At 47.3% G+C, this 12663-nt stretch overlaps 1 protein-coding gene across 1 annotated transcript; it reads left to right on the plus strand.

Annotated features, from left to right (window-relative positions):
• The first annotated feature begins 1061 nt into the window (after positions 1-1061).
• Positions 1062-1496, plus strand: LOC121972723 (ethylene-responsive transcription factor WRI1-like). Its single transcript, XM_042524366.1, has 2 exons — positions 1062-1149; positions 1252-1496. Exons 1-2 carry the CDS (start codon positions 1062-1064, stop codon positions 1494-1496), a joined length of 333 nt encoding a protein of 110 aa, XP_042380300.1.
• Positions 1497-12663: the final 11167 nt, after the last annotated feature.

Here is a 12663-nt window from a genome sequence, read left to right on the forward strand (position 1 = left end):
AGGTAACAATTAAACTTAAAACAAAGAAAAATCTAGTTGTGTGTAGTATTTTGATTTGTGGCTGATCGATCTAAGTATAGGCATAGATGGACAGGGAGATATGAGGCTCATCTATGGGACAAGAACCCCCTTCAGAACAAGAAAGGAAGACAAGGTTAGTAGAAAGGCAACTCAAGGGATTTACTTAATGAACATGATTGCGGTCGATTAGTTATTTATTCTGCCCTTTAATTTTAATGGCATTTGTTTTCCTTTTTCTCACTTGGATTTTGACTCGAGAACTGCACGTGTGTTGGGGGTCTCATGCGGCATGGGTATAGTTTATTTAGGTAAATCGCTGCTTACAAGTGTCATAACTGCTTTTATTTCCATCCTTGATCATTTATGACCAAAAAAAAAGAATTAAAAAATCCATCTTTGAATTGGTGGTGTTCACTGTGAAGGGGCTTATGATGATGAAGAGGCAGCGGCTAGGGCGTATGATCTTGCTGCACTGAAATATTGCGGTCCTGAAACAGCTCTGAATTTTCCTGTATGTGCTGATATTTAGATATGTTTTGTGATAAAATAATCGATAGATAGATAAATAATACATATATTGGCTCCAGTTTGATACCTACAGAAAGGACTACGAAGAGATGCAAAGGATGTCGAAGGAGGAGTACGTGGCTTCTCTCAGGCGCAGGAGCAATGGGTTTTCAAGAGGCGTCTCCAAGTACCGTGGGGTGGCCAGGTTAATTATCTAATATGTTCCTTAAAAGGATCATATCTTTAGTATTATCTTTTGGTTTCAAATCTGAATCATTCATTCATTCATTCTTCCCATTTTATATTCATTTTCTGTTTGTATCTGGAAGAACGTGTCAATAAGGAGTAATTGGTCTTTCGAACAAAAAGGCTTCTTTTTTTGTTTTTCTTTTCAGAATTAAGTCCAAAATGTTGGAGAGTTGTAGCTGCCATTTAGCTAATTAATGGCTGAAATCTAATGTTTTGGCCGAGTCTGAATACGTTTTGTAGCATGCACACATTTCCCATTTGAGGCCGGTGCTCTGATGACATGGATGGAATTTGGCAGGCACCACCAAAAAGGGAGGTGGGAGGCGAGAATTGGAGTTTTTGGCGACAAGTATCGCTATCTGGGAACCTTCAGTGAGTCCTCATATCTCTTTCTTCTTCTTCTTCTTCTTCTTCTTTCTCTTGCCATTCAATCGTTCTGAAACACCATCTCAAGCTCCTAAAATCTCATTTCAGGCACACAGGAGGATGCAGCCCGAGCTTACGACCGCGCGGCGATCCAGTTCAGAGGCCCCAACGCAGTCACCAACTTCGACATCAGCAACTACATGAACTGCCAGAAGGTACCTGCCACAGCCACGAACACTCCGGAAGCTCCTCCTCCGGAGGTGAACCAAGATTACTACGACTCTGAGGAAGCAAACGCCGCTGCAATTTTGATGAGTCTGCGAACTGCGATGGCTGTCGGAAAAATTGGGTGAGGGGAAGAGTGGCGACTCCAAACACCCACTTCCTGATACTTGTGCTTTTTGTGTTTGGTACTGCAAGAACACTTATGACCTTATTGCTTTGTCTTTTGGAATTGAAACCTTCATAAAGCCTAATTTTGTTGGGCAAGCAAATACTCTTATTGAGCCTCTTTCATTCAAACAGAATCTCTATTCTAGTATCAGTCCTAAAATTCCTTGGAATACTCGAAGATTGCCGGAGGAAGTTCCGGCGACGGAGCCTCAAAGTTGAGCACACTGATAGCTTGTTCCATGGACGGCAGTGCTTCTGGATCAGGGATGAGCGTACCATAACCCCACGACCATCGAGCATTCCATTTCTCTCCGATCACCCCACAACCATCAAGCATTCCATTTTTCTCCGAGCAAATTCACCCTGTAGCCTCGCACCCACTGCCTCAAGAATCATCTTCCTCCTGAAAAGCTAAAGCTTGTATCATTTCTAGAATTCATTTGAGCATCCAAACACAGCCTCGACCACCAGGCACCCTGTAGCCTCACATCCGCCGCCTCGAGAATCATCTTCCTCCCGTAAGACTAAACCTAGTACCATTTATAGAATTTACTTGAGCATCCGATGTGAAACTATAAGTACGCATCGATAATGTGGGACTATAAGTCGGCACCGGCATCGTCGGAGGAAGCTCCGGCAACGGAACCTCAAAGTTGAGCGCACTGATAGCTTGTTTCATGGACGGCCGCGACTTTGGATCAGGATGAGCGCACCATAACCCCACAACCATCAAGCATTCCATTTCTCTGATCAAATTAACCCTTTTTGCCACAATTTTCCACGCGTAAAGCTCCCAAACCGATTGAACCAGTTCGGCCGTGCCATTCTCCTCTACCATTAATGGCTTTTTACCGGATGCTATCTCTAGCGCCACGACCCCGAAGCTATAGACGTCCGATTTTTTACTTGCCGGTGAAAAAACCTTTATAAAATTGCTCCAACTTGCCGGTCGACTTTCCCATAAAATTGCTCCAACTTGCCGTCACCGTCGAGTTCACTGAGTTGATGTCGATTCCGATGTGGCTTCCAGCCGGGTCATTAACGATCTCGCCATTTGAGAACGTATCGAACTCCACCGCCACCGTTGTGTTCTCCGGAGGTGTGGGAAGATGAGGTGGCCAAGTAAAGAGGCCCAGGCTGCCGCCTAAGGAATTGTTGGGAACATGGAGCATCGGCACTGACAAGAATAAAGCGAGGCTGTCGCCGGTAAAATTAGTCTGCGCCTGAGGCCTGATGTCGAAGACAAAACGAGTAGTGAAATCTGACAGCTGCATGGTTTGCGCGTCCCAGAGGAGGAAGATATCCTTCTGGTAGCTCGCCCTGCCCCCACTCTCGGTGACCGTTCCGATTAAGGTGTCTTTGGTGAGCTCGATGCCACCATTGCCGTTATCCGCATCGCCTTGGAGAAGGATATCGGACACGAAGACATCGTTTGGGAAGCTAGCGAAGTTGAACGAGAGAGAGCTCGAGGAAGGAAAGCCGGCTAAGAAACAAATCAAGAACGTAGAGATCAAAATCCTTGATCTACACATCTTGCAGACTGAAGGATTTGCAGAGGAGGAGAAGTGATGAAGGTTGCAATTTAATTGCATCTGTGTCAAATGATGCCTTGGATAAGAACAAAGACTGAGTCAATATTGTCTACTCGATTATGTCACCTAACTCTATATTTCTATGAATTGTCATAAATAAATCTGAACTTGCTTGACGTCAATGAGAAGAATAGGAATGAGTTTTTTTTTTCTAAAAAAAATGATATAATTTTTAATTTGAATTTCCTCGATTTTGAAAGAGAAGAAATGTTGTCTCCAAATTGGGCCAACAGGCGGCAGCAGTTCTGCCGCCAAAAGGCCCAAACTTTGCCGCAAAAGGAGAAGAATTAGAGAGAGGGGGAAGAAATGTCGGGCACGGCTACGATGGTGGGAGCCCTATTGGGTTTGGGCGTTTAGATATACCGTGATTAATCCTAATCCTCGTCCTCCAGTGATTGGGGATTGATCTGCTAAGTTGATTCGCTTCTGAATTCTGATGGCGATCCGTGGAAGCACGCTTTGGGGATGGCATCGGTGTCGTATTCGCCGACCAGATGGTGGTGAAGTGGGAGAAGAAGCTGAAGGAGGACCTCGACAAGATTGTCGAGAAGGCCTTAGACATCCATAGAACGCAAACACTAAAATAATTTTATTTTATTTATTAATTGATCTTGACTAAGTACTTCTTCAAGTACCATAAAAGAATAATAAATTTTATTATTACATTTAAGATACGATTAGTTTAAGTTATCATATAACCTCAGTCATATGAATAATTACTAAGTAATCATATAATTAAAATTATGAAAAATAAAATATAATTAAATATTATTTGGTCCAACCTAAATAATATAACAAAAACTTATTTGTTTGAAAATTTTAATGAATAACTTAATTTAATATTATACTGTATTACCCTTAGTTACAAAACAAATCTTACATAAAAATAATAATAATATTATATATATAAAACAAATCTTACATAAAAATAATAATAATATTATATATATATATATATATCGTTTTTCTTTTTTTTTTATATTTTTTTACGTTTTCTTCTTCATGTTTTTCTTGATTTTTATGTGTTTTTGATTTCTTTTTATATTATTTTTCATTTTTTATGTTTTTTTATTTTTTATTTTTAAATTTTATTTTATTTTTTTACATTTTAAAATTTTTTAAAGCTTTTTTTTTCATTTTTTCTATTTTTTTATTTTTTATGTTTTTTTATTATTTTTTAATTTTTCTATTTTTTATTTTTTATGTCTTTTTTTTTTAAAGTTTTTTATTTTATTTTTTATATTTTTTTCTTTATGTTTTTCTTTTATTTCACATTTTTCTCTTATCGAAGGGTATTTTTGGTAAAAAAAATCGTTAACCCAGGAATTAAAAAAAAAACCTCAATTTTATGAGGTTTTCTGATTCCTGGTTGCATGCTCCTTTTGCTGACGTGTTGAGCATAGAACATTACTCGAGAATTATCAATTACCTAAACCAAACAAGGTTTTCGTTTGATCCTGTCCGCGCACTGAGTCGATGGAAACTGGGGACGTGGCGCTCTCTGCTGCTCCCCGGTGATCTTCACAACGTCGTAGCCTCTGATGAACCTGCAACAAAGTCGGGCCGGGAAAGGGTTTCCGGCGACGACCCTCCGACGCTCAAGTCAGGCGATGGCAAGAAGAGGCAGAATAGACACTGTGGCTACAGTAGACAAGGAGAAAATCATACCTCCGTCGAAATCCGGGGGTCTTTATATAGGGTCCCGGAGAGGCGCGTGCATGCTTCCCGAGGCGTGCACGTTCCTCAAAGCATACCTTGGGATGACTGTGTCAGAAAAGCATGGCGTCACAGCAATTGTCCGAACATATCTCTGTCATGTCAGCGGAAACTTCCTCCGTACGATCCTTGGTACGGCCTGACCGCCGACCATGCTGCTTGTCGACGGCAGATGTCTCGAAAATGATATCACTAGATACCCCCTTTGTCATCTTCTAAGCCCTTTGTCTTTAACCGGGTTGGTTGGGCTAATCGCTCGGCCTCCCGGGCGCCCGGGTATACTCGTACCTCGGACCGGGTGAGCCGGCCGATCGGTCATATACTCGGATGGGGCACCGGCTAGTTGTTCTGCCGTTTGGCCTAGCATCCCAGCTACTCGCCATAGTGGTTCCCTTATAAAGGAACTTGTGAGCGTCGGAAGCTCGAACCAAGGTCGAGATGTCTTCGTGCCGGCCCGGGGTCTGCCCAGGCCGGTCGGCCAAGGGATTCCTCCCTGCTCGGCCGAACCTTTGACTTCCTCCCAGCTCGGCCGGACCTTTGACTCTCCCGTGTCATTGACCCCTTCCTCTGTGGGCCCCCGTTACTTACCACCGGATCACATGCCTTCCCTTCAAGTCTAGTCGAAGGAGGCGGCAAGTCCGTCTGACTGGACTGTTGGCTTGGTGGCGTGTCTGCCACTCATCCACCGAGATTAGTGTCAATCCGTCTGGGGACTACGCAAGTAGGTAATGTCGATCGGTGCGTCACCGGCTGGTACTTGGAAAGTTTTATCTGCCTGTCGTTGTCCCGCCGTTCCGGTAGCGATCACGCTGACTATCCCTAGAAAACTCCTCGGCATTTGTGTAAATCACCGCCATTAAGGCTGAGCACACGGCCATTCCCGCATGATGGTGCCCATTAAATGCGACCCGTGAGTGAGCGCCACGTGGTCGCGCATCCGTCACCGTTCACTCGAGTCGTCAGATCTGATGTGACCTTTGGCTTTTCGAATTCAACGGTCAGATCCCCTCCTCGGATTCCGTGACCTGGATCGGACGGCTCCAGTCGCTCGAGCCCAACATTTGTAAGGACATCTCCTCTTCCCCAGCCGCTTAGCGATATCGCATGTGCACCCGAAGACTTCCGCTTCCTCTCGTTCAGCGTTCCGGCGAGCTCGTTGCTTTGCTTTCCGGTGATCCGTCGCCTCCTCATTTGGTCCTATCTCTTGTAAGGCCCCTTCGCCCTTTTCCTTTCAGTTCTTTTGTGTTTTTCTTCGCCCTTCTCGTTGTATTCGTGCCCCTTTGGACACTGTTCCGGCCATTCTGCTTGTCAAACTTAGACTTCCTTTGTGTTGGTCCTTGTCCTGATAATGGCTAGTTCTTTTCATCCATCCGACCTCGCCCCCGGCCTCTGGTATACCACCACGGAGAGCCAGTTCGATGAGCAGGATGCACTGAGCCTCACCCGAACCTTTGAACTTCCATCTGACAACGAACTAATATTAGCCACCCCCTCCGATCGGCCATACGACCCTCCGACCGACACTGTTTGCTTTTTTCGAGACCAGTTCGTGGCCGGTTTGCGCTTTCCCATTCATCCGTTCATCCTTGAGGTGTGCAACTATTTCCGCCTCCCGCTCGGCCAACTTGTCCCTAACTCCTTTAGGCTGCTGTGCGGGGTGGTTGCCCTCTTTAAGTTGCACGGCATCCCTTTAGTCCCTAAGACCTTCCACTACTTTTACTATCCCAAACAGTCCGAGTGGGGTACTTTTCTCTTCCAGTTGCGGATCGGTCTTGTGTTTTTTGACAAGATGCCGACCTCGAACAAATATTGGAAGGAAAACTATTTCTATCTTCGTTTTCCCGAGCGGCCGTCCTTCCGCACCAAATGGCAGACTACTGTGCCGAGCCCGCTAGACCTCGGTAAATATAAGAGCCAGCCAGATTACCTTCACGCAGCCAACTTGCTAGCCAGGCAAAGATTTAACATCAACAAGCTGCTTCACGAGGGGGTGCTATATATATTTGGACTTAGCCCGATCAGAACGAAACTTCCGAGCAGCATGGGTAAGCATTTTCCTCATCCCCCTTCCTTTTGGTCTAACTGATTTTTTCTTCTTTTATGCAGCCGACATCATGTGGCGCGCCAAGGTTGCTGATCGGATGAAGTTGAAAGTTGCCGAGGTGGAGGCGGCGGTCGCGAAGGAGATGGCCGATCTAGGCATCGAACCGGTCGGCTCACACGAGGGTGAAAGCGGAGAAGCTTCACCTGCGGTTGGAGAGTCGGTCGTTTGGATCCCTGCGACTGCACCGGTCGGTGATGCTATCTCATCTACCGGACAACCTGCGTCGGAAGAAGCAGGGCACTCGACCGAGGACCCCCCACTGATAATACGTAAACGACGCCGGACGGATCTCCACACCCAATCAGCTACATCTGTGGAACCGGTGACTGAGCCAGCCGGCGCCCCCTATGTAGCAATCGCCCCGGCCCCTGCTCCAGTCGAGGCCATTTCTTCGAATCGAATTCCTTCCCAGCTTCATCTGCCAATGACTTCCCTTGGAGCGTCGCCCGTCAGTTCCCAGCCACGAGCTCCTCTTCGGCTTAGGCGTTCTGGTATAATATCCGCCCCGCTCGGCGAGTCATCCGGGCGTGCAACCTCAGCTCAATCTGATCCGAGCGGGCATCGAGTGGTTAAGGTCGTCCTCCACCTCCCAACAGAAGAATTTCTTCTGGCGACTGATCGACCAGTCGCCCCTGAGCATCAGATTACTATCCGCGGACCGCTCGCCAAGATATGGGAGGATGCGAGGGCCCGCGTCGCCTTGATGACTCCTGGTCAGCTCGGCGACAGCCACTTGCAGCAAGCTACCGGGGTATGCTTCTTGACACACTACATGACTATTTGACTTGGTTTGTGATATTATTTCCTCTGTGCGTAGAACTGGGTAGAGAACATCGCGGTCAGCAACTGCCTGGCTGCACTGGAGGAAGAATTGAAAAGGCTTCAAATTTTCGGAGGGGCGCCAGCTCAGGGGCCCTCATACGCCATGCTTCGAGCCGAGCTGAACAAATCGGAGAAATTACTGGCGGTCGAGCGGCACAAGTCTTCTGGCCCGGAGACCAGGGTAGCTGGGCTTGAAGCTCAGGTTAAGTCTCACGACCAGGAGATGAAGCTGGCGACCAATAGAAAAAATAGGGTCGTCTCCGATTTAGAGGCAAAGAATGTGCAGGCCCGAGCGCTAGAGCAGTGCGTCAAGGAGTTGGCCGATCTGTTATCTGCTGAGCAGGAGGGCCGATCGGCCGCCGAAGTTAAACTTCAAGGAGACAAGAAAGATCTCCAAGACGCTCTTGACGCTTCCCGAGCTGTGCTAAAGGAATATCAAGACGGTGAATCAGGCCGCTTTGAGGCGATGAAACAAAACTATCTCCGCTCGGACGAATTTGGCCAGAAGTTTAGGGATCGGCTAGTTCTAGCCTTTGAGAAAGCCATCCGGGCGACAACGGTTTATCTGAAGGCTAAGGGCCAACTTCCGGAGACGGCCTCCATCCCTCCTAAAGACTTCGCCGATCTGCTAGAAACCATCCCCGAGCCCATTTTTGAAGCCTTGGAGTGAGGAGTGTTTTCAGCTTTGTCTTTGTTCTTGTGTTTTGATGTGTATCTATATGCTCGTCGTTCTGCGAGTTACAATTATCCGCTTTAATCTGACTTTCAACCTACTCGACTGTGTTATTTTTATAAAATTCCGTCTCTGCTAATGTTACTTCTTCACACGCATTTTTCCCGAGTGGTATTCAGTAGTCCTCGGGCCGGGGGGTTTATAGTCGCCGGTCCGACTCAGGAATTTAACGTCGCCGCTCGACGATCTTTGGGCCGGTGTGTTTATAGTCGCCGGTCCGACTCAGGGATTTAACATCGCCGCTCGACAGTTTTCGGGCCGGTGTGTTTATAATCGCCGGTCCGACTCAGGAATTTAACGTCGCCGCTCGACGGTCTTCAGGCCGGTGTGTCTATAGTCGCCGGTCCGACTCAGGGATTTAACGTCACCGCTCGACGGTCTTCGGACCGGTGTGTTTATAGTCGCCGATCCGACTCAGGGATTTAACGTCGCCGCTCGACGGGCTTCGGGCCGGTGTGTTTATAGTCGTCGGTCCGACTCAGGAATTTAACGTCGCCGCTTGACGGTCTTCGGGCCGGTGTGTTTATAGTCGCCGGTCCGACTCAGGGATTTAACGTCGTCGCTCGACGGTCTTCGGGCCGGAGGGTTTATAGTCGCCGGTCCGACTCAGGGATTTAACGTCGCCGCTCGACGGTCTTCGGGCCGGAGGGTTTATAGTCGTCGGTCCGACTCAGGGATTTAACGTCGCCGCTCGACGGTCTTCGGGCCGGTGTGTTTATAGTCGCCGGTCCGACTCAGGGATTTAACGTCGTCGCTCGACGGTCTTCGGGCCGGATGGTTTATAGTCGCCGGTCCGACTCAGGGATTTAACGTCGCCGCTCGACGGTCTTCGGGCCGGAGGGTTTATAGTCGTCGGTCCGACTCAGGGATTTAACGTCGCCGCTCGACGTGTTGATACTGAGTTCGCCTGTCCGATGACGGTGACCGGCGACGATAGATCCTCGGCTCAGGCTGGCTGACCGGGTGGAGACTTCGGCAGTCTCGAGTATTATGGGTGGCTGATTGATGGATTTTGCAGAACATGGACGTCCATACCTTGCCTTTTTGTCGAGGCCGCTCGGCCGCAATGTGCTGAACGGCGGGCGATCTAAAATCTTGAGGTGGCCTCATCCCCTCGGCACGTGGCCCTTTTGGCGGTTGCTGGTTGATATGCGTTCTCCGTTCGGTTTGGGATGGGGGTTCGCCAGGCGCTTCCTTCTTTCAGGCCGCTTGTGCTTCCTCCACATTAATGTACTCACTCGCTTTTTTCAGCATGTGGTCGTAGTCGCGAGGCGGCTTCCTGATGAGCGAGCGGAAGAAGTCCCCATCGACTAAGCCTTGTGTGAAGGCATGTATCATTGTCTCAGATGAGACCGTGGGGATGTACATAGCTGCTTGGTTGAAGCGCTGGATGTAGGCTCGGAGAGTTTCTTTCGGGCCTTGCTTCATGGAAAAGAGGCTAACGCTAGTCTTCTGATAGCGTCGGCTGCTGGCAAAGTGATGGAGGAATGCCGTTCGGAAATCTCTGAAGCTCTTAATCGATCCGTCCGGCAACCTCCGAAACCAGCGTTGAGCCGAGGCGGATAATGTAGTGAGGAAGACTCGGCATTTAACTTCATCGGTGTATTGATGAAGAGTAGCAGCGTTATCGAACTTACCGAGATGGTCGTCCGGATCAGTTACGCCATTTTACTCCCTTATCGATATTGGAGCATAATGCTTCGGGAGCTGGTCTTGTAAAATCACCTCAGAGAACTGGCGATTGACCCGCTTAGGAGATGACTCTGTATGCGGTGCTTTCCCCTTTCTGGCGTCCCGCATGGGCGCTTCGTCGGACGATCCCTGGTTGGCTAGGGCCAGCTCCGACGGGGTCTGGAAACGTGCCCGATGAAATGGAATGGGGGCGGCCGGCGCATCTCTTGGTGTGTCGGTCTGCCCTTTGTTCTGAGCCAACGTAGAATATTGTTCCGGTCGTTCCTCCATGGCTGCTCGGCCTTCAGAGACTGAGGCAGCCTGTTGCGCTATCCTTTCTGTTTGGGCCTTCTGCTGTTGCTCCACCATTTTTGCGGCTCGCGCTTGGATGAGTGCTTCGAGCTCCTCGGGAGAGAGCGTTACCATAAGTTCGCGTCCAGCTTCTTCCATCTTCTCGGCTCAGATTCAGGTGCGTTCCCACAGACGGCGCCAATTTGATCCTGTCCGCGCACTGAGTCGATGGAAACTGGGGACGTGGCGCTCTCTGCTGCTCCCCGGTGATCTTCGCAACGTCGTAGCCTCCGATGAACCTGCAACAAAGTCGGGCCGGGAAGGAGTTCCCAGCGACGACCCTCCGATGCTCAAGTCAGGCGATGGCAAGAAGAGGCATAATAGACACTATGGCTACAGTAGACAAGGAGAAAATCATCCCTCTGTCGAAGTCCGGGGGTCTTTATATAGGACCCCGGAGAGGCGTGTGCACGCTTTCCGAGGTGTGCACGTTCCTCAAAGCATACCTTGGGATGGCTGTGTCAGAAAAGCATGTCTGATGCCATGTCGCAATTGTCCGAACATATCTCTGTCATGTCAGCGGAAACTTCCTCCGTACGATCCTTGGTACGGCCCGGCCGCCGACCATGCTGCTTGTCGCCGGCAGACGTCTCAAAAATGATATCACTAGCTGCCCCCTTTGTCCTCTTCTAAGCCCTTTGTCTTTAACTGGGCTGGTCGGGCTAATCGCTTGGCCTCCCGGGCGCCCGGGTATACTCGTACCTCGGACCGGGTGAGTCGGCCGATCGGTCATATACTCGGATGGGGCACCGGCTAGTTGTTCTGCCGTTCGGCCTAGCATCCCAGCTACTCGACATAGTGGTTCCCTTATAAAGGAACTTGTGAGCGTCGGAAGCTCGACCCAAGGTCGAGCTGTCTTCGTGTCGGCCCGGGGTCTGCCCAGGTCGGTCGGCCAAGGGATTCCTCCCTGCTCGGCCGAACCTTTGACTTCCTCCCAGCTCGGCCGGACCTTTGACTCTCCCGTGCCATTGACCCCTTCCTCTGTGGGCCCCCGTTACTTACCACCGGATCATCGTTAATAACTTTGGATGGATAACCAATGTTATCAAGAATAACCCCCAACCAAACGCAGCCTTATATTATTTCTTGCTCTCTGCATATTCTCCTTTTTATGTGTTGTACTCATGGATAAGTAAATGTTTGGTTAAATCAAATAAATTGATTAAATTAATCAAATTTAAAAATTTAATTTGGTAATAGTTAATTCAGTTTAGATTCAGTTTTGAAATTTTTTATTTGGTTAGATCGAAGAGATTGAATAGATCGATTTTTTATCTAAATCAAATTTTTAGACTGAACTAAATTTTTATTAAGCCAAATTCAATTTTTAGAAAAAAATTGGTTTGTTCCATTTTATTGAAAATTCGATTCGATTTTTTATCAAAAATCGGTACGATTTTGTTTGTTAAAAAAATCAATTCGGTTTGGTTCAATTAATTCGGTTCGGTTTTAACCGAATACTTACCCCTAATTTTACTACATGAATTTTAAAAATAATAATAAATCGAACCGATAAAATAACGAAATTATCCGAATTAATTAAATTTTTAAATAATTTTTAAAAATAAAATTCAGTTTTGGTATTAAATAGAGGGGATAAAATTTTAGTTGATCCAAAAAATCATTTAATTAGGTCTATTCAGTTTGATCGAATAAAAATTTTAAAAATCAAAATCGAACCGAATTAACCAATTTTTTTTAGGCAAGAAAATTGATTTTTTTTCCTGAATAAACTGAATAAGTTTGTCCGTTTTAACCGATTTTTTTCTCACCTTAGCCGGCCTCCTCCAAACAAACCCTGTTGAACACGTTGGATTTTGAGAGCCTCCTAATATCAAATGTGGCCTTACGTTGTTCCAGCTCATCAGGGACGCGAACTTGCGGACGAGGAAAGCTGAGCCATCTTCATCGCTGCATCTAGGGCTATAAACGAACCGAGCTGAACCGAGCTTTGGGACGATCGAGCTTGTTTGATAAGGTAACCGAGCCGAGCTTAGTATGAACCAAGTTTTTGAAATGATTGTTCAAACTTGACTTGGTTTATTTTTTATGAGATTAAACTTGTTTGAAGTTTGACTTGAGTTTGGTTCATTTAGATATTAACGAGCTCTCAATTTAAGCTTGGTTCGTTTAGATAT

This window comes from Zingiber officinale, chromosome 4A, assembly GCF_018446385.1.
Source record: "Zingiber officinale cultivar Zhangliang chromosome 4A, Zo_v1.1, whole genome shotgun sequence".
NCBI lineage: Eukaryota > Viridiplantae > Streptophyta > Magnoliopsida > Zingiberales > Zingiberaceae > Zingiber > Zingiber officinale.

What these genes read in the sequence shown, in the direction of transcription:
- LOC121972723 (XM_042524366.1), top strand. Translation starts at nt 1,062, where the DNA reads ATGGAATTTGGCAGGCACCACCAAAAAGGGAGGTGGGAGGCGAGAATT. An exon ending in TCGCTATCTGGGAACCTTCA is followed by an intron (nt 1,150 to 1,251) that starts GTGAGTCCTCAT and finishes ATCTCATTTCAG; the next exon opens with GCACACAGGAGGATGCAGCC.